The 22,421-nt window shown below is 42.8% G+C and overlaps 1 protein-coding gene across 10 annotated transcripts in view; it reads left to right on the forward strand.

Annotated features, from left to right (window-relative positions):
* Positions 1-22,421, forward strand: part of Depdc5 (DEP domain containing 5, GATOR1 subcomplex subunit) — a 124,838-nt gene that overhangs the window by 80,296 nt on the left and 22,121 nt on the right. For 7 of the 10 annotated variants that reach the window (XM_085692149.2, XM_087909157.1, XM_087909155.1 and 4 more), the window contains 6 exons: positions 1,167-1,300; positions 8,054-8,159; positions 11,260-11,325; positions 18,215-18,366; positions 21,348-21,425; positions 22,216-22,348. In XM_085692149.2, the coding sequence (XP_085548275.2) occupies positions 1,167-1,300; positions 8,054-8,159; positions 11,260-11,325; positions 18,215-18,366; positions 21,348-21,425; positions 22,216-22,348 (669 nt within the window). The remainder of the gene's footprint in view (positions 1-1,166; positions 1,301-8,053; positions 8,160-11,259; positions 11,326-18,214; positions 18,367-21,347; positions 21,426-22,215; positions 22,349-22,421) is intronic. The other 3 variants (XM_087909159.1, XM_087909160.1, XM_087909161.1) reach the window with 1 other exon arrangement.

Here is a 22,421-nt window from a genome sequence, read left to right on the forward strand (position 1 = left end):
ATGGCTTGAGCTACCCCTTCTACCTGAGGACATCGCACCTATTGTGCACTCTCCAAGTGGGACCAGTTGGGCACAGCTGTTGTGTTTTGTGGCACTGATTTGCTAAATAAAAGCTCTTAAGAGGTTGACAGCAGCAGGCCTTCCTTTTAGAGTTTCCAACTCTCATTTTGGTCATACACTGCCACTCGGTGGAGAAACTGAGGCTAATGAAGGTTATAGGATATAACCCAAGCAATAAAGGGCACACATGTGATTCAGCATTGTTTTTCTTAAATTAACATATAATATAATTGACTCTCTCTCTCTAAATCTGTGTGTGTGCTTATATGCAGGTATATATAGAATACAGGGACTTATGTTACCAACCACCACAATCAAAAGGTTCCTCAGAGGTAGACCTTCTGCCTAACATTTGAGAAACTCTGGGTTTGATCCCCAGAACTAAAAGGAAAAACACAAAAGCATCATTTTTATTTTTAGTGTTTCGAGACAGGGTTTCTCTGTAGCTTTGGAGCCTGTCCTGGAACTAGCTCTGTAGACCAGGCTGGTCTCGAGCTCACAGAGATCCACCTGCCTCTGCCTCCTGAGTGCTGGGATTAAAGGCATACGCCACCACCACCACCACCGCCACCACCGCCGAGCCACGAAAGCATCATGCTACTCTTGGCAGTCCCATTTGTCCCATCTCTATCTTCTAGCAACCGCTAGTCTTTCCCAGGTGTTTTAAAGTGCTATCATATGATACAAAACCACTTGAGGCTTGCTTATTCCACATAGCTTTATGCTTTAGGATTCATTCAAGATATTGTATTAGTAGTTCATTATTTTTAATCTCCTGATAGTGTTCCTTCTTCAGCCTTGTTTTTAACCTTAGGCTCCTTTTCTCACACCAGCTACCTTCTGTGTACAAGATCACTTGTGATTAGAGCATTTAGAATGCTTATGTGAAAAGAGCTTTCAGCTTTGAAAAGAACCAACTTCATTTTGAATTCCAGCTCCAGAGGATTTGGAGTTACTTAGTTAACCAACTTCTCTGCATCTTAGTTTCTTCTATCATTTGTGTTCCACTACTGGGTTAATTGGGATCCCAGGCCCAAAGATGCAAGAGTGTGAGCCATCTCAGGGTCTACCTGGACTAATGAGCTGTCTCCTCTTCTATGCTTTAGAAAGGGACTGCCATGAAAGGCTTGCAGATGACTGGGCCCATCGCTGCACACTCCCTCGAGTCAACTGGCCCCCCGGTTGGAAAGAAAGGAACCTCAGCTCTGTCTGCCCTGTTGGAAATGGAGGCTAGTCAGAAGTAAGTGCCTGGCTAAAGAGACTTCTCCCCACCCTGTAGGCTATAAGGGATTTCAGTGCCTGCTTCACCTGAGATGTATGTATGTGATTAAGAAGATATTTCAGGGCTGGAGAGACATCTCACCATTAAGAGCAGTGCCCCTGGTGGCACCCGACTGTCTGTAATTGCAGTTCCAAGGGTTCCAGCTCCCTCTTGTGGCCTCTGTGGACACTACACACACATGGAGTACAGACTTGCAAACAAACAGGCATATACATTTAATAAAACTAAATCTTTTTTTTTAAGAAGACATTTACATGACAAGAAGGTGAAGCTCACACCTGTCACATAACAAAATAGACCTGCAATTAGAAACATGCAGTCTGGCTGGGCAGTGGTGGCACACACCTTTAATCCCAGCACCTGGGAGGCAGAGGCCAGCCTGGCATGCAGAGGTAGTTCTAGGACAACCAGGGCTACACAGATAAACCCCGTCTCAAAAAATGGGGAAAAAAGAAAAAAAGAAAGTAAAGTTGAGTGGGGAAGAAAGCGTGAGGTGTGGGGCAAATGCCTTTGGAGACAGTGGAGAGCCGGAAGCCAGGCCACCCTCACGTGGTCTCCTAGTGGGAGGAATCACTTGGGAGTCATTTGATTTGGTTTTGTTATAATGGAAAGTTTCATACAGATGACAAGATGTGGACTGACCACTGTAGTAAGACCCTCTCTACAGTCATCTGGTTTTCAGTGATCGTCGGTTCTTGGCTACTCATGTTTGATTCATAGTCTATAGGTGTTATCTTTTATTTTATTTCTCAAAACCCAGACATTATACTCTTTTTCTCTGTAATATTTCATCGTGTGTCTCTGAAAAATTAGTCTTCTTTTAAAAAAAAATACCAAATAAGACTGGCAAGATGGCTCAGTGTATGCAAGTATTTGCTACCAAGACTGGCAGTCTTGAGTGTGAGCCCCAGGACCCACTTTGTGGAAGAAGAGTATTGACCATGGAAGTTGTCCTCTGACTTCTACACTTTAACTGTGGCATGTGCTACCCCAATAAAAAGGGTAACTTTAAAACAATTTAATCATAATGTTGTTATTTATCATAAAAATTACAGTTCCTTAATACCATGAAACACATTTTTAGTGTCTTTGGTGAAAATGTGTGTCTTAGTTAGGGCTACTATTGCTGTGATGAATGCCATGATCGAAAGCAGCATGGGGAGATTTATTTGGCTTATGCTTCCACATCACTGTTTATTATTAAAGGGAGTCCGGACAGAAACTCAAGCAGATCAAGAGCTGATGCACAGACCATGGAAGGGTGTTGCTTACTGGCTTGCTCATCATGGCTTGCTCAGCCTGCTTTCTTATAGAGCCTGGGAACACCAGCCCAGGGATGGTACCACTCATAATGTGTTGGGCCCTCCCCCATCAATCACTAATTAAGAAAGTGCCCTACAGACGTGCCTACAGCCCCATTTTATTGAGGCATTTTCTCAATCGCAGTTCCTTCTTCTCAGAGATCTCTAGCCTGTGTTATTGACATCAAACTGTCTAGCACAGTGTGTTTTCAGAGATGGGTCCCATGCCTAGAATGGCTTGGTAAGTGAGTACCAGGAGCTAGAGTTTGGGTGGAAAGGAAGGTCTCTTGACAGAGTTGCAAACAAACAGCAGGTACCTGAAGATCTGCAAATGGGAAGAGCTCTCCTGAGAGGGCTGGGTTCTTGTAGGGAAGGCCTCAGGATTCTGCGAGCAGGTTTTCCCTGACTGCAGAAAAGAACAAGGAACATATGTTTCTGGGAATGGTGTGAAGATGGAGGTAAAAAGATCTTATTTTAATTTGTCAGTGAGTCACTGTTTAGTATGCACCAGTGAGCCTCTTTCTGCTCAGACTGGGAAAAGAAAGCCATCTTGTGCTTATAGCATTCCTCAGTATGAATGATGAGGTTTTCCGTTAGCCCTGTGACAAGAGCCAGGTCAGGGACCTGAGCTAGACGTTAATATAGTATTTATTTACACCGTGCTTTTTGTTTGTTTGTTTGCTTGCTTGTTTGTTTTTCAAGACAGGGTTGCTTTGTGTACTCTTAGCTATCCTGGAAGTCATTCTGTAGACCAGGCTGGCCTCGAACCCACAGAGATCCACCTGCCTCTGCCTCCCAAGAACTGGGATTAAAGACATGCACCACCACTGTTCAGCTTGTTTGCTTTATTTTTTTTTCTATTATACTAAACAGATTCAGTTGTATTTGTTGTGGAAACTAAGATTACAGCACCTTGAGTAAGGGCTGTAAGTTTTTATAGTCTTGTTATCTTACTGTAACCATTTCCTCCAGCTCCCTGCTAGTCTATCTATAGGCACATACCCTTTATCAGGCTCTTGTGGAGTTAGCTCTATGTTGACTAACAACAGTGTGTTAGTCTGGGCACAGATGTTGACCTGCAGGCTTTTCTGCTTTTATTAGATGAGGATAATCCAGTGTATTAACTGGAGTAAAAGCAGACAGACAGATGTTCTCATGTCCCATGCAGGATGGCGCCATGCTAAGAAGTAGGCTAACAGTGTGATAGTGCCCCATTGTATGTCAAAAGATGTTTGCCTACTTGTGTCTTGCTATTAGTGTAAGCTGAGTTGCTCCTGCCCTTCCTTTAAGGCCTACTAATCAGCTTTTGTGTGCGATTGGCTGCTCCCTCCTTCCTTAGAATACAGTGTGACCTGTTTATGTTCTCACATCCAGATGTGTTTGCTGTAGAAGGTTCTGAGCTATTAGACAGGAGCAGTCTCACCCAGATATGAAAGCCTGTTCCTGATGTGGGGGCTAGCAGCTGGAAGACAGTTCAGTGAAAGTGGATGGCTATGTGCATATGAGGGAACACATACTGTGTGTGCATGTACAGTTGCTGCAGCCATAAAGACATGCCAGAGAAAGTCATAGTGTTGTTTATGGTTGTAACTCAGAAGAACACTGAATGTAGAATGTGTTAACAGTGTGATAAGGAAAGACAGTTTGATGTTGGTGGACAAAGAAGAAAACCAAGTGTGCTTTTTGTTTTTCCTCTATAAATTATACCCCAGAATAACCAAGCAGTTTGAGATTCTTTTCTTTCTAAAATATTCTCGCTAATAAATAACAAGGAATGATAGACTATTACTCTGTGTGGTCACTGAAGCATTAAAGGAGCTAGGAATAATCAGCATCGGCAGCTGCCACGGACCCCAGATAGCAGTACACAGCACCACAGAAGAAGAGTCTGTGTTCCCAGTTCAGCCTAAATCTGACTAAACTTTTAGGTAAAGCTTATAGTTCTCAGAAGTACAGGGCACAGAGAAGAAAACATGGAATAACAAAGGAATGAACTCGGCACATCTAGATTATGTACATTTATGGGATAGATAAGCTACAAGGATAAGGAGAAAGAAGAGGAGTTTAGACCTTAAAAGAGACTTAAGAGATTATTTACAGCAAAACAGAGGCCTTCATAGAATCTTATTTTAGACACACTAATATTTTTGAAACAGTTGGAGAAATCTTAGATTGTGGTTATGTTTTTTTTTTAAAGTTATTTTCAGCCAGGCAGTAATGGTACATACCTTTAATCCCAGCATTTGGGAGGCAGAGGCAGGCAGATCTCTTGAGTTCTAGGCCAGCCTGGTGTATAGAGTGAGTTCCAAGATAGCCAGGGCTACATAGAGAAACCTTGTCTCAAAAAAAAAAAAAAAAAAACTTACTTTCTCTTAGAGATACTGCTGTTACAGATAAAATGATGTGTGAGCTTTGTTCCAAGGTAAGTGGTGTGAATAGCCAGGGAGATAGAGAAAACAGAACTATCTCTGAGTGTGGATATTTACTGGCTAAATTAAATATGCAGGGTCTCTGCATTTAATATAAATTAACCTCTTTGTTCTCTTTGTTTCTGTTTATCTTTTACTTAACTTACTTATGTTTGATTATCTCACAGTCAGGTAACAAATGTAGGGAGAGCATGGGTTTGATCTCTGCAGCACACGCACACACAGAGTCAGAATATGAGAAATATAACAGATTAGGTTGCCAGGGAAACAGACTAAGATAGAACTGTTTATTAAGGAGTGTTCTTGGGCTCAACACCTGTGGAGAGGAGTACTATCACATGCCCAGTGACAGCCTCCGGGGCCCTGCAGGAGCACTAGAGCTATGTGGTGCTTTTTTCAGAGGTAACCTGGGTTTTGACAGCACATAAACCGTTCACTGACTTAGACCCAACCTGCTCTGCTGTTAGAGCTGCCCACCTCCTTAAATAATGCTCCCAGCTGCTGAAGAAAATAGGCCAAAACTAAGGATTTGGCTTTGAAGTATCTAGTAGCAACAGTGTAATTGGTCCTCCTTGTCTGTGGGTGATGTATTTGTGGATTCATCTCCCACTGATCTAAAATTGAGCCTGTGGCTGGTAAGATGGCTCTGTGGGTAAAGGCTTTTGCTGCCAAGCCTGATATCCTGTGTTCCCCAGAACCAGCATGATAGAAGAAGAGAACCAACTCTTGTGAGTTGTCCTCTAACTTTGATTTCCATGGGTGTTGTGGCATGAGTCACACCCCACCCCAATAAATAAATATAAAATTGTTTTCTTTTAAATAAAGTCTGTACTAAATGTGTAGACTTTTTTTCTTATCCCCTAAACTGTGCTGTGCGATAACTATTTATATCGGATATCATATATAGTATAAAGAGGGTTTAAAATTGGGGTTTGTATCTTTCATATACTTTAAACCACCTTTATATTACTTAGGATACACTGCATTTCATTCGCTTTAGTTGGGGAAAAATTGGAAAATGAACACAAAGCTGTGCTTTAAATATACATCAGAACTGAGATAAGATATATTTTAAGGAAATCTTACTTTTCTTACCTAATGACTTGGAAAGGAAGGAATATAATGTCACAAAAACTGACATCAATCCCTTTAAAGTATATAGAACTCATACATATCCCCCTAGTTAGTTCATACTGCGTGCTACTACAATACTGATTTTCAGAATGTGTTTTTGTTGGATGAATAAGGTCTTATTCTGTTCCCTGGACTGTCCTGAAATTCCTAGGCTCAAATGATCGTCTTGGTCAGCCTTTCAAAGAGCTGGGGCTGTAAGCACAGGCCAGCCCACAATGATATATTTTTTTAATGTGTATGGGTATTTTGCCTACATGTCTGTGTACCTCATACATGCCTGGTGTTCAAGGAGGTAAGAAGAGGACTTTGCATCCCTTGGAACTGAAGTTAAGTTACCATGCGAGTGCTAGATCTGGAAGAGCATTCGGTGCTCTTAATCAGTGAGCCGTTCTTCCAGCTGATTGTCTTTCTTCTTTTTTCTCTTTCTTTTTTTTTGGTTTTTCGAGACAAGGTTTCCCTTTGTAACTTTGGAGCCTGTGCTGGAACTCACTCACTCTGTAGCATGGCCTCGAACTCACAGAGACCCGCCTGCCTCTGCCTCCTGAGTGCTGAGATTAAACTTATACATCACCACCGCCTGGCAACATTCCCAACCAGTGGTTTTCTTTTTAAACTAAACTTTTAGTATTCAAAACAATGGTTAAAAAAAATCATGAGTTTTTGACAGCTGAGAAGCCTGCAGGGGACTGAACTAGGCCTTCTGAATGTGGGTGACAGTTGTGTGGCTTGGTCTGTTTGTGGGGCCCCTGGTAGTGGGACCAGGATTTATGCCTGGTGCATAAACTGGGTTTTTGGAGCCCTTTCCCTATGGTGGGATATCTTGCTCAGCCTTGATGCAGTGGGGAGAGACTTAGTCCTGCCTCAACTCGATATGCCAGGCTTAGTTGACTCCATGTGAGGGGCCTTACCCTCTCTGAGGAGTGGATGGGCGGCCAGGTGGGGAGAGGTGGGGAGGAGTGGGAGGAGGAGAAAGAGGGGGAGCTATGGTTGGTTTGTAAAATGAATTTTTAAAAAAGAGGGAGAGAGAGAGAGAGAAACATGGATTTTATTATGAAATAGTAATACATGTGTCATTATCCCTTGCCTGTCTCTCCACTCCCTGTCCTTCCCTCCTCCTTCCCTTCCTCTGGTCCTCTTTTTCCTTCATTGTGCTCTTTCTGCTTCTGTGCTGTGTACATATAGATGTGTGTGTGTGTGTGTGCGTGTGCACGTGTGTGCGTGTGTGTGTGTGCGTGTGCACGTGTGTGTGTGTGTGTTTTAAAATCTAGATTCTGTGTATGAGTGGAAACATGATATTTTGTCTTTCTTGGACTGCTTGTTTTTTTATTTTTTGTTCTTTTTGAGACAAGTTCTCTAATATACAGCCCTGGCTGTCGTGGAACTTTCTGTGTAGACCAGGCTGTCCTCAAACTCACAGAGTGCCACCTGGAATTAAAGATGTGTGACACTATACCCTGCTTCTGGGAATGCTTTTTGTTTTTACCATGTTTATTTGTGTGGGATGGCACAGTGTGTGGGGAGGTCAGGGGACAACTTAACCAAGTTAGTTCTTTTCTTCTACTGTGTGCATTCAGTGATCAAACCCAGGTTGGTAGGTTTGGTGGCAAGCACCCTTACCCAATGAACCATCTCACCAGCCCTAGGGTGTTTTCTGATATACTGTGAAGGACAAATGGCTGTTTAGGACAGTTTAATGGTATTAAGGGTGCCATGTAGGGCCTGAAGGAAAAGCAAGGCCAAAGAGTATTTCACAGGTGGAAACAGCTGGGCTGTCTTCATGTAGACTAATTTGGTCCTTCCCTAGCGGTCTTCCAGCAAGCTGCAGTCATGTGTTTTCTTTCCTTCAGGTGCCTAGGAGAACAGCAGGCAGCTGTGCATGGAAAAAGTTCCACTCAGGCAGCTGAGAGCAGCAGTGTTGCTATGACTCCCACCTATGTGGACAGCCCACGAAAGGTAAAAGTGGCTCACCAGTAGGGGACTGTTGTGTAGTCCCAGGAGCCCAAATGAAAGCATGATATATCGCCACGAATGCAGAATCAATTGTGCTGAAACTGTAGATAAATTCTACCACAAGCTGTCGTAAGGTTCTCTTATCCTTCGTCGAGAAACCTTCCTGTTGATGGTAGTAATTAATACATGGATTTCTGCTCAGGTGCAGCCTGGGAACAAACACACAGAGTGTTTCCCTTCAGGATGACCGTCACTCTGCCGGAGGGGAACTGGAAATTCCTAAAGCAGCACTCACACAAGCCTGTTCTTTTTTGATAATGGAATTCCTACTTTTTTTTTCTTTAAGACTCCTGAGAAATATTGGGAAAGAAAAAATGCAAACAAAACTTTGAGATTGTAGGTTTCTCTATGGCATAACTAGTGCGACAAAATGAGAAAAAAAATAACCTGTTGTTAGGCTTTTGTGTCTCCTGGGAAGTTGAGACTCATCGTTTTGTGTGGTAGGAAGGACTGACTATTCCCTTATCTAATTTTTACTATGGGAGATGAAAGAGAGTCAGAGCACTTCTTTTTCATAGTTTGGACCATAATTTATATCTAACTTTGTATTTATTAATTTTACTCATTATAAAGGTTTCCCATGTCATGTTTTAAAAGTTATGTTTAGGTTTGTAGCAGGATTAATAAAAACCCAGAGACAGAAATTAGGGTTCAGCCTGAAGGTTAGAAAAGCAAAACAGCCAGCCACTGACTCTACCTCAGTCCAAAATGGCGATCCTGCCTCCAGGAATCTCAGAATGAGACTGTATCTGAGACCTGTCTCCTCTTGTTTTATAGTCCTCTCTAGTGCTGGGATTAAAGTGTGTCACTGTGGCTACTGGGATTAAAGGTATGTGTTACCACTGCCTGGTCTGAAAGGCTCATCACTGTGGCTGTTTTCGCTGATCTTCAGGCAAGCTTTAATTTATTAAAATACAAATAAAATATTACTACATGGAATTTTGTGGGGTTTTTTTCTCTGTTTTAAGTTTTAGGAATTTAACCAAGGCCTTTAACATGATAGGCAGGTAGGTACTCTACAACAGCTGACCTAACCTTCCAATCCCTAAAACATATTTAAAGTAGCTATGGGTTGGGAGTCTGGCTCAGAGGTAGAGTGTTTAGTTTACATACTCAAGGCCAATAGTACATCACACAGAAAGCTTATTTAAAATGTAAATAGTTTCTCATTTTCAAGATAAATTTTAGCTGAGTGTTATATAATCTCAGCATTAATCCCAGCACTGAGGAGACAGAGACAGGCACATCTCTGTGTGTTAGAGACCAACCTGGTCTACAAAGTGAGTTCCAGGATAGCCAGGGTGACATAAAGACAACTGTCTTGGGAGGAAAATTTTTTACCAATAATACAGAATTTAGTCTATATCATGAAGTTGTAAATGATGCTCATGGATTTCCTTGTGGCAGTTATTTGACTACAGGTATGATTAGTTACCTTGGTATAAATTATGAGGATTATACTCTAGGGATTAAAATATGAGAAAAGTATTGACCAAAACTGTAGGCAGCTTGGAGACTGTGAACCAGAGATCAACAACACTGTGTGTGGAGTTCAGGCTTCATGGGAAAAATAAGGGTCCTTCCTAAGTGCTTCTATAACCATTTAAAATAAAAAGCCATTATTTGCTCATAGCCTGTGAAGATCAGGGGAGTGGCCAGATTACTTTACAAGCTGTAGTTTGCTGACTCCTGCTCAAGGGGAGAGCTGTAGGTTCCAAAGAGAGTCTGTGTACAAAATAAAAGTTCTGTTGGCCAAGCAACAACAACTTGGTCTCATTTCTGTGCAGTAGCTCTCTCCGTATCATCAGTGCCACAGCAGGCATGTTCTGGGATGGGCTAGCGCCTCCCAGCCCTTTTCTGACCTCTCAGGATTAGGGATGGTACCAAAGGCAAGATGGACAATTAGAAAAATTATAGGAAGTTGAAATACACTAAGACCACACACTAGATTGCTGTTCGGGATGCACCCTGTACTCCTCTGACTTCTGAAAGCTGTGGTGCTGGCAGTGAACTCCAGGTTTAGGGAGTAGAAAGCAAAAACGCTGTGGGACGTCACGCTGGCATGTCTGAAGGCAGTGCCCCTTACAGAGGGTGTGATGTGTCTGCATCTTCAGTTATGCCGTTCCAGGGTATGCTACATGAGTTTGCGGTGGCTCTTGGAAGATACTGGCAATGGTGATACAGTGAATATCCAGATATTTCCACTGTTTTACTTTTAGAACTGAAGGAGAGCAGATACCTTGATCGGTTGCCACTCCTGCATTGCAGTGATAATCATGCATGCAAAATGAAAAGGCTCTGAAGGATCACAAGCTCTTCGAAATGTCCTTTGTCATCTTTGCTTCAAGTACATGGGCAGCCACAAATACATAGCCAGCCATAAGTAGAGCAGGGGGTTCTTCAGGAAGCCCACTGCATTAGTGCTAATGTGCCTGACTTTATAAATGTCTTTATTTCTTGATTTTGTTATCCAAGCAGTAGAGGAGCAGGTACTGCTGCCTCCGCATCCCCATATTCACAGAATATTAAGCAAGACTTCTCCTTGATTCTTTGCTGCCACATTTAATAACTATCAGGCAGAAGAAATCTTAGGCTTCAGTGTCTCTCTCTCAGAGGACTGTTTGTTACCCAGACAGACTGAAGGACAAGATGTCACTGCTGCCTTTACCCTGCTGTTTGCAACACTGCTCTAGGGCCATTCCCTCTTCCTTGCCATAGGTCTGAAGGGAGTTAAAAGCACCCACGCCATAGGTACACACGAGGAGCTTGGCTGTACCTTTCGCCCACGTAGATGGTGTTCTGCGAATTGAAGTGTGATTTCTTGCTCGTGCTTTGCATTTGGATATTGTCTTTCTGGGCTCCCTATTCCACCCCCACCCCCATTTCCTCATGTCCTGATTTTCTGCTTGCCTCCTTGTTTTCACTTATTATTTACTTATTTTTGATCCCCTTCTCCTATTCTCATACACAATCCATTTCTTGGCTACCTTACACCTGCTGCTGCTGCTGCTGCTGCTGCTGCTTCCTCCTCCTCTGACTTCAGGACGGGGCCTTCTTTATGGAGTTTGTTCGCAGCCCACGCACGGCATCATCTGCCTTCTACCCTCAGGTTAGTCCAAATTCCAGCCTGTGCATACCCATCCCGTTGGCACAAACTGGCCTTCTGTTTACTTCTGAGCAGATGAAATTGGACTGAATCTGAATTTGAGGGACAGCTGAAATTGAATTTGGCTTTAGGTGCCTTGGTGTTCAGAGCAGCAAAGGGAATGGGAGAGATTCGTGTAAGAGGACAGCCTAACACACCAATGCTGAACCAGTTTTCATTGCTGTTTGTGTGGTTCATCTGATCACCACAAATCTCATTGTCGCTACATTGCAGCATCTGTCCTTTTAAATTTTACAAGCATCTTGAAATGTGTATATTTAAGGATTGAACACTTGTTTTTCTCCTCCTGGTACAGCCAAGATAAGTTTATAACAATATGACAGGGGGCCTGGAGAGATGTCTCAGAGATCCTGAGTTCTATTCCCTGCAACCACATGGTGGCTCATAACCATCTGTAAGGATATCTGGCGCCCTCTTCTGGCATGCAGGCATGCATTCAGACAGAATACTGTATACATAATAAATAAATAAATCTTTTTTAAAAGTATGACTGGAAGTGGTAGGGAAAAAAAAACCAACCACCATCTATAAATAGGCCAGAGCCTATGTCAACACTAATGGTGTGTGGTCCTGGGCAGCTCACTTACCTTCTGGGCTTCGGTTATTTGTCAGATGAAAGGTTTGGGTGAGGTCATTGAGGGCCTTCCAGGCCTTAAAATTCTTTACTTACCACATTATCTCATTTCACCTTGTAGCATAACTGTCAGTTAAGTAAAAGCTTTATTCAGTTTTATACGTGGAGAAATAAAGAACAAAGAAGTTGCTTTCTAGAGTACAGAGTAGAACTGGGATTTACATTCATGACTCGCAAGGCTTGACTCAAAACTCACTCTGTAATTGGCATTAGTAATTGCTGTTTTGACTGGTCTTTGGAGGCAGATAGGGCTCCCTGATGTTTATGGAGGCTTCTAAGGATTGTATGAAATTGACCAGCTGTAGAGAACGAGCTCCAGATCTGAGTGAACAAGGGTTATACAGAGTGGGCTGGCTAAGGAGGAGGGGACTTGTGAGGTGGGAAGTCAGAAAAGCAGCTCACCGAGCTCCCACTTTGCCTGTGTTTCATAAACAATAATCTTTGTAACAGCCTATAAAGTAATATACCCATCTTCCAGACGAGAAAAATGAGACTTAAAGACATTGGTAACAAAGGACACTGTACTACTGGGTGTCTGAACCACGATAATATCCTCTGAACAGTACTAGGAGACTCAGATTTACTTAATATTGGAATCTTGGTTTTCAAAGAATGGACATTGCCATACCTCTCTACAACCCTTACCTGTGACTCAAATAGCTATGTGCAGTTCCTGTCGGGACCTGAGCTCTCACCCAAGCGTTTCTCATCTGAGTGTAGGAGGTATACTGTATTTTGAATTAAAATAGACTCAGGCTGATTTCTTTAGTCAGATTACTTTCTTTTTTCTTTAATTTTTTTTTTATTATTTTATGTGTATTGACTGTTTTATGTGTATTGAGTGTTTTATGTGTATTGACTGTTTTGACTGAGTGTGTATCTGTGCACCACATGCATACTTGTAAGAGGGCATTGGGTCCCCTGGAACTGGAATTGCAGATGGTTGTGAACCACTGTGTGAATGCTGGTATTTAAACTTGGGTCCTCTGTAAGAGCAACAAGTGCTCTTAACCACTGAGCCAAATCTCCAGCCCATATATATATTTTTTAACTTTTAATTTTATTTTATGTCTGTGGGTGTTGTTTTGCCTGTGTGTATGCTGTGTACCACATGTGTGCCCAGTGGCCTTGGAGGCCAGAAGAATGCACTGGATCTCACAGAACTGGAGTTACAGACAATTGTGGGCTACATGAGGGTAATTGGAATACAACCCAGATCCATAGGAAGGACAGCAAGTGTTCCTAACCACTGAGCCGCCATCTCTCCAGTCCCAAAGTCTTTTACTTTGGACTAAGAAGACTCTTCATTAGACTTAGAATTTAATATAAGAAAAGTCAACAGAGTCGAATAGGTCTATTTTGTGTGGTGAAATTTACCTATAAAACAAAGGTGGACAAGTTCTACAACTGGAAATGGTAAATAGAGGACAGTTCCATAGAGAGTGCATAGGAATGAATGTCTCTCCTGATATTGAAAAAAATACATATAAATTAAGCCGTGCGTGGTGGCTTACATTTGAAGCAGAAGCAGATGGATCTCCTCTGAGTTCAAGATAGCCTGGTCTATACAGTGAGTTCTAGAGCAGCCAGAGTTATAGAGAGAGACCCTGTCTCAAAAAACAAACAACAACAAAAAAGATATATAAGTTAGAAATTCAACTCTTGGTCCAGAAAGATTCAGAGGTTAAGAGCACTGGCTGTTCTTCCAGAGAACCCAGGTTCCATTCCCAACACCCACATGACAGCTCACACCTGCCTGTAACTCCACTACCAGGGGATCCAACACCCTTACACATACACCAGTGAATATAAAATAAAATAAATTACGTATTTTTTTAAAATTCATCTCTTAACCAGAGGCACTAAGGGATCTCCCTGTATATACACACAATTAAATTGCATGCCTTTGGTTTTTTTGTTTGTTTTGTTTTGTTTTTCAAGACAGGGTTTCTCTGTAGTTTGGAGCCTGTCCTGGAACTAGCTCTTGTAGACCAGGCTGGCCTTGAACTCACAAAGATCTGCCTGCCTCTGCCTCCCTAGTGCTGGGATTAAAGGCGTGTGCCACCACCACCCGGTGCCTTTGTTATTTTTATTATTATAAAATATAAAAACACATTTTATGTTAATTTTCCAACATACAGTGGAGAGAGACCTGCTTTCAAATCTTGGCTTCAATGCTATACCAATGAGGTGTTTGGAACTGACTATGCTTTAGAATTAATTATGCTTTAGAACCTAGTTCCTCATTGTAAGAAGAAATAGTAATTTATTTTAATAGTAATTTAAAATGTTGTTTTATTAGTTATTTTGAATATTATAAATAACAAATGTTTTCAACAAATTATAATGAACATATTGTTTTGCCAGTCATTAAAAGCAATAGAAAATACCAATGTGTGGGCTGGCGAGATGGCTCAGTGGTTAAGAGCACATGGCAGCTCACAACTGTCTGTAACTCTAGTTCCAGGGAATCTGACACCCGCACACCAATGCACATAAAATACAGTTAAATAAATTATAGAAGGAAAATACCTATCTATACGCTTAGAAATGAGCATAGTTCTAATCTTGCATATGTAAATAAACAGCATGATGCTGGGTAGGTGATCAGTATACGGTCAGCATCGACCACTGTTAGAATTTGTATAATTGACCCTCTACATCCTCCCGCAATCAATCAACTATGGATCAGAAATGTTGGGGAGAAAAAAATTAATCTGAACACGTCCAGACCTCTAAATGGTGTAGTGTAGCAGTTCAGTTGCTGTCACAGCTGTTCTCTGCATTAGGTACTCTACGTCATTAGAGATGATTTAAACTCATGCACGTGTGTCCAGCCTGCAGCCCATGGGCTGCCTATGCTGCAGGACAGCTGTGGATAAGTTCCATCCAACACGAAATCAGAAACCTGAAGCATTAGGAGACTTTTAATTTTTTAAAATTCTGCGTTTTGTTTTGTAACTGTGCTGTGTGAGTCTAGAGTGTGGCTTTGAGGATGGCAGTGCTGTATTGCAATGTCAGAAGGTTGACTTGTGACCCGTTCAGGATGATTTGCAAAGGTTGCAAAGGTTATTTGCAAATACTATGCCTTTAAAAAGACTTGATCATTCATGGGATTTGTTAGTTTGGTTTTGGTTTTGGTTTTTCAAGACATGGTTTCTCTTTGTAGCCCAAGCTGGCCTGAAACTCACTCTGTAGACCAGGCTGGCTTCAAACTCAGTTCCACCTGCCTCTGTCTCCCAAGTGCTGGAATTAAAGGTGTGTGCCATCATCTCCTGGCCATCCATGGGATTTTATTTCTGAGGGTAATGGTGTCTTGGCACCAAAGGGTGACTATCAGTATTAAAGCTGAATTATGTCAATTTAATGCATATTTGTTTATTGCTCTTTGGTAATTTCATATATGAATATAGTATATTTAAATCATAGCCATTCATCCTCCTCTTCCCCCTTCATCCCCCTTGTAACTTCATGTCAAAGTCCTTCTTTAAAATAATATATCAAGTCCAATTAATGCTTTCTCCCTCCCCACATAAAAATGTGCCCAGATGAGGGAAATTCAAGAAAAGAAAAAACATTAATTATAGGGTAAGACCTTGTAAAGCAGCTAGAACATTGTACTAAATTCAACTCTAAGCCTCCAGTAGCCGAAGAAGTATGGGAACCATCTTTCTAAGACTCAGAGTGGTCTGACAAAAATGACAAAGTTTTCAGAAAAACAGTTTTTTCTGATATTACACTCTGAGCAAAATGTACATCCATGAAAGACAGACTGTGTGTAATACAGAGCAGGAGTCAGGCAACCATGGGCCAAACCTGGCCCACCATTTGCTTTTGTAAGTAAAGTTTTATTGGGAAAGAGCTGTGCCTCCTCCCACCCTGCCCTCTTCTTTTTTTTTTTCCTTTTCTTTTTAAGACATGGTCTGACATAACACACCCAGTCTTGCCTAGAGCTTGCTTACCATGTAGCAGAGGATGGTACTGATCGATTGATCTCCTGTCTCTGCTTCCTGAGTGATGGAATTACATGTGTTCATCACCATGCCCAGCACTTTTTGGGATTTTTTGTTTTCTAAGGTTGGTTGGTTTTTCGTTCACATATGGCTGCTTCAGTGTTCTTGTGAAGGGCTGAATAGTGACAACAGAGATGTTGCTCGCAAAACCCTATGTGCTTATTATCTGGAAGATGTTTGCCAACTCCTGATTTAGTGATGACTCCTTAGCCACACCTCTGCTCCCCAGTCAACCCCATGAAAGGGACCTAGAAAGCAGGCCTTGTGAGCTACTCTTAGATATTCAGTGCTGGGCCCAGTCTCCCTTACTTAGCTTGTTCTGATTTAGCGTGGGTACCTATCCTAAGCCTTCGTGGTTGTGCACAGGTGGTGAGTGGTTTTTGCAGGCCGCCTCCTGCGGTACTTCCTCTGGGCATTTATGGCGCCCATGGAAGCCTACATAGTTGACTTTTTCTTGTGTTGTTTTGTTTTGCTTTGCTTTTTAAATCATTGAGCCTTGCTGCAAGAAAGCACAGTGGTTCTTTTAGAGCCAGAGCATTTTTTTTTAATCTCCTGGGACAGCTGGTAATATCTAGAAGTATTTTTGACACATCTATGGCTAGTATTACTGGCATCTAACGTGGGAGTGGGGCTGCTGCTCAGCTTCCTACAGTGCACAGGCCATCCTAAGACAAAGACTCGTTTCATCCCAAGTGGCAATAGTACTGAGATGACAAGCTCTGTTTTAGAAATAGCAATATTTACATCATCTAACAAGATAACTAATAATACAAGGCTCTGTCTGAAGGGTGTATTCAAGAACTGTCAGTTAAGGCTCTTTTTTTTTTTTTTTTTTTTTTTGGAAGTGCTCTGAAAGGTGTTGCCATTCTTTATAAACATTTGGTCTGGGATGTGACCTTTAGGGGCTGCAGCAGGGTTTTAGGTGAGTGGGGCCTGCCTGTTAGGACCCTTAGAGGAAGTGAGGCAGGTAGCCTACTTTCCTGAGCAGCTTCCTCAGCAGGCTCAGTGAAATCTGTCTCTTAGGGGCTGGGGTGGGACTAATCAGGAAACAGGGATCAGCATTTGAAGGTGGAACACCCACTGAGATGGGGGTTTAGTCAGTGAGATAAGGAGCCACAGGACAACAAAGCTCACAGTGCTATACAGATAAGGTTATTTGATTGGAAGGGTAGACTTGGTGAACAGTTGGTGCTGTGTTGAGATCACAAGTCAGCTATGTGTTCTGTAGAGTTCACAGTGTGATAGCACTGAGTAGCAGGGTAGCAAGGTTGAACTGTTTTTTAGGAAGATGCAAATGGGAGTGGCTTGTAGGTGGTTTTCAGGAAAAGGGCTGCTTTTGTAGTGCCAGTTAGGATCCTGTCCAGCCTTCTCAGATGGAGGGGGAACTTGGCCTAGTGCATGGGAATTTCCCAAGGGGAGGACAGAGAACTAGGCCTTCTCAGGATGAAGCTAGAGGAGAGACCTTAGAGATGCCTCTGAGGTTTGAACCTGGGCTGTCAGAAAGCTGAATGCACCACTGACAGATCCAGGAAAGGGGTGGGAAGGCTGAGCCATCGTGGATGGAAGATCCTTCCTAGGATACCAACCCGTTTGCCTTTCCCAGTTTTTTTCCCCCTCCTCTCAGTCTTCTTGGGGGTGATTTTGACTTCTGTGGTTTGACTTTTCTTTGTTTTGAGACAGAGTCTCATCGTGTAGCTCTGGCTGACCTAGAACTCTGTGTAGATCAGGCTGGCTTCAAACTCAGAGATCCGCCTGCCAACAAATGCTGGGATTAAAGGGGTGCACTGCTTTGCCTAGCCTTCTGTGTTCTTTTCATGGGGAATTTCCTTTGGTGTCTGTCAGTTTTTTGGTTTGACTCTGGTACTGAAGTGGTTTCCTTGGTTTTAGGATTATTGTGATTGCTGACCTCTGTCTGCCTTGGTTTAGAGGGTGTAAATCCTTAATTTCTCTGACAAGGCAATGCACCAGTACTGGGTTTGGTCCCTAGACTCCTTTGACTCTTCCAACAAGGACCAATGGGGACTGAGAATGGGAGGAGTGGAACAAACCATATGTGTAAATAGCTTTAATGTATGTGAATGAATATCTATCTAATGTCTGTTGACTTAATAAACTGGGGATAGTTTATTTACTGTTTCCTTTGATTAGTTTTAGATCCATCTGTTAATTTTTTACCCTTTTGCAGGCATCTGTGGACCAAACAGCTGCTCTGGTATCGGACAGTGCCAGTTTGGGGGTCAGCACATGCCAGTCCATGGATAGAGGTAACAACCAAACCCTTGGGAACTCCCAGAACATAGGAGAACAGGCCTTCTCCTCTGCAAACTCTGACTGCAGGTGAGCTTCAGAATGACAAACGGATGGTACTGTTGGTTGGGAAAAGTTTAATCAAGAGCATAGTAGTTGTGAGTCCAGAGCTCTGGGTCACATTCTAGCTGCCACAGATAATATGTGGGGCCCTGAAGGAGTCAGTCTTCACAGCCAAGTGGCAAGGCGGGAGATCTGTGTTCTCTCAACGATGTAGAAAGTATCAGACATGATATCAGTCCTAGTCATGATGATGCCCAAAGCATGATGCTTTGCACACAATGGCATGCAATCAGTAAGAAAATGCGCTAACACTGGATGAGTCACACATTGTGGGTAAACAAGGCCTTTCTTTTCCTGTTCCTAAGAATTCATAGGAGAAGGGTACTGCCTGTTCCTCATTTGCTTAGTAAATGTCCCTGCTATTTTTTTAAGTCAGGGTGTCTTTATTATGTAGCTCTGGCTGTCCTAGAACTCACTATGTAGACTAGGCTGACCTCAAATTCTCCACACACACGCACACACACAGTGGTTTTTTTTTAAAGGTAAAAGTATTTTTTAGATTTTTAATCAGAATCCAGGCAAGTAGTGTACACCTTTAGTTTCAGGACTTAGAAGGCAGAGGTTTGTGGATCTCTGAGTTCAAAGGCCAGCCTAGTCTACAGAGTGAGTTTCAGGATAAACTCTGTCTGGAGATCCTCCTCCACCCCACACTTTTTTTTTTCAGTCAGGGCCTTGAGAATATACCTCATTTGGTAGAGTGTTTTCCCAGCACACATGAAGCTCTGAATTCTAGTCCTTATGCTTTCTTAAACTAGGCATCGTGTCACATAGCTGTGATTCCTGCACTTGTCAAACAAGCAGGAGGAACAGTTCAAGATCATTCTTGGCTACATAGTGTGTTTGAGTTCAGCATGGGGTGTATGAGACTTGTCTCAAGGGAAAAAAATGAAAAAAAAACCCACCACCAACAAAGACAACCACATACAGGGTAATTGTACATGTTTATGGGCCCTAGGTTTTGATGCCATTGTCAGTTTTGAGAAACATTCTTTCTTTCTTGGCTATGGGTGGCAGGTCTACTTACTTTGTTCTTTGTGCCTCACTGTACTGACTGAGCAGACTTAGCTATATGAGCTGAGAATTTTGACTTTTACACCCCTTTCCCTGAGAGCAGCCAGTGCTCTTGGATATCCATGAGTTTGTCTCTGTCGGCAATCTGATTTTCCTTATGCCGTAAGCCCTGGACTGCTTCTGCCTCTACTGCATCCACCACTGAGTGTTCGTTCTGGCTAGGAGAGGTGATGCTTGCTCGGTCCTGCTCTGCCTCTCTCCCAGCTGCCTTTGGTCCTGGACATGCAGGAGATTGGAGGGGCTGCTCAGTGTGCATGAGGAGAGTATAGCCGTGTGCTTCCTCACTGCTCAGGAGGGTAGAGAGGGAGGCTTTTGTCTGCTTTGGAAGAAAGAGGGACTGGAGTGTAGGCTGGAGGTGAGAAGACCTGCAGAAGCAGGACCCCTGACCGAAAGTGACACTGTACACTCCTTGTCACGATAGGAACTTAGTAGCCGTGGATTCAGCTGCATTGGGAGAAGCTGAGTTCCCTGCCTTTGAAGGTGTTCGCAAATGGAAGGCCTTTTCTTGACTGAACTCAGATGCAGGATTTGGAGGAAATTCTCTTCAAAGGCCTTTGAAGGCTTTTTCTAACCCTGAGATTCTGGTTTTAGGTTTTTATTAACACAGGGCCTGAGAATCTGCAATGATGTACTGGGTCCTGAACCCCCTGCCTCCCAAAATAAACATCCAGAAGACTGAGGAACAGAAGAAAGGGAGAAGTTTGAGGAGTTTCTGATTGAGACCCAGAACTAACTAGTTAGGTTGGTGGGGCCTCTCAGCTGCTGAATATTAATCTCTTACCTCCCCACCCCATCGATGTAATAGGTCTTTCCACATAGCCTAAGTTGATCTCAAGCTCATGGTCTTCCCAACCCAACCTCTGGAGCGCTGGGATTATAGGCAGGCGCCACCACAGCTGACTTAAGCGTGTTTTAAGCACTGTCACACCTTCAAGGCAGAACTTGGGCAACAGGTGGTGCAAAGAGCAGGACTTTGGAATGTGATTCACTTGAGTGAAATCTGGAATCCGATGCTTCCCAACTCTTGGACCTTCACTAGTTCATTTAGCTATTCTGACTTGCTTCAGTGTTGACTACATTTTAGGCACCATGTATATCAGTCTTGTGCCTTGTTTTACATATGGTAGCCCCACACTATCCTGAAAGACATGAACAACACTGTCCCTGTTTTCAGGTAAAGAAATAAAATTCAAGAAAATTCAGGGGTCCTACAGCTGATTAGTGATAATTCCTAGGTTCTTTCCTGTAAGTTCTCACCTAAACTATCATACAGCAACTCTTTGATTGGCCAAGGCTAAGTAATATGTGAGAGGCTGCAGGCAAAATCAGAGCAGCCTAAGTCTTCTGGGAAGAAATATTAATGGAGGTAAAGATGTGTCTCTGCTTAGGAGCTGCCATGCTCTTCAGAGGACATGAGCTGAGTCCCAGAACCCACATTAGGTGGCCCAGAGCTGCCTGTAACTCCAGTTTCAGGGGATCCAGAGCCTTCCTCTGACTTCCACGGGCAAGAATATAAATAAAAGAATAAAAATGAAAGAGAAATGTGATTGAGAGGGAGATGGTTTTTTTTTAAGGGTGCTGTGTTTAGATACAAAATCACTTTTGCCTTTTTAAAATGTGTATACATACTTTGGAAATAGGAATGCAGTGTGAACTAGCCTCTCTGGATATAACAATCCAGAATTTTCCCTGTCTTCAGTTTCAATACTGACCTGGTATCTGACTCTAGAAGAAGCAGAGGTAATGTGGGCTAGTTGCGCTTAGAGGAATTACACTTGTTCACCACAAGTGAGGTCTTCGGTTCAGCCCACAGCACTGAAATAAAAACCCACTCTTGGCGTGTGTGCCATGTTGCTTTGTTATATTCTGTGTTACAGCTCTCAGCAGCACGTAGCAAGCTCTCTGACATCATCCTCTACCCTGGTGGAGATTCTGGAAGCCATGAAGCATCCCTCGTAAGTTACTAGGCACATTTATGGAGCAAGGGTAGAAGGTACCTGAGGGAAGGCTTGCCATGATGGTGTGGGTGGGTAGATTTACACCTTACTCTGCCACTTACCATCTGTGAGATTTGGACAAGTCACCTGACCTCCCTGAGCCTCTGTTACCTTGGTTATACAATGAAATTTTGTTGGTTTTGGTTTTTGTTTTTCAAGACAGGGTTTACTCTGTGAAACAGCCCTGGCTGTTCTGTAAATCGCTCTGTAGACCAGACTTACCCTTGAACTCACAGAGATCTGCCTGTGTCTGCCTCCCTAGTGTTGGGATTAAAGGTGTAAAATGAGATTTTTTTTAAAGTCACATGTTATGTACTGATTTGTGGAGAGCTAGTAGACCTGTATGCCATAACACTTATGGAAGTCAGAGGACAGCTTGCAGGAGTTGATCCTCTCCTTCCAGATGTGGCTAACAGAAATTGAACTTAAGTTGTCAGATTTGGTGGCAGGCACCTTTATGTACTGAGCTTTTTGCCAGTCCTTACCATGAGTTTTTACACACATGATTAATGAAATGATTAAATTCTCACATGAACTACCTAGTAGAATGCCTGACAGATAAAGTGTTTTCTGGATGTCTTTCTCTCAGCTCTTTTATCCTGTCATGGAGATTTCCCTCAGCCTAGGAGTTCTATGGAGAATCCTCCCTTCAGACAGTACATGCTCTTGTGGAGAGCCCTTACTTCTCACCTTTTCTTTTTCCTTATTGCCGCTGGACACATATTTCCTGCTCACTCATGGAATTCAGGACAGGAGTCCAGCTGCTCTCTGAGCAGAAAGGCCTTGCACCATGCTGCTTCATCAGTGCTGAGGTGGTGCACTGGCTGATGAACAATGTGGAGGGGGTCCAGACGCAGGCGATGGCCATCGACATCATGCAGGTGAGAAAGCGGGGAGGGCTCATCTGCCCAGATCATTGTAATGAGGGTCTGTCACGGAAGTATTCAGCCATGA

Source organism: Myodes glareolus, chromosome 8 (assembly GCF_982192425.1).
Source record: "Myodes glareolus chromosome 8, mMyoGla1.1, whole genome shotgun sequence".
NCBI lineage: Eukaryota > Metazoa > Chordata > Mammalia > Rodentia > Cricetidae > Myodes > Myodes glareolus.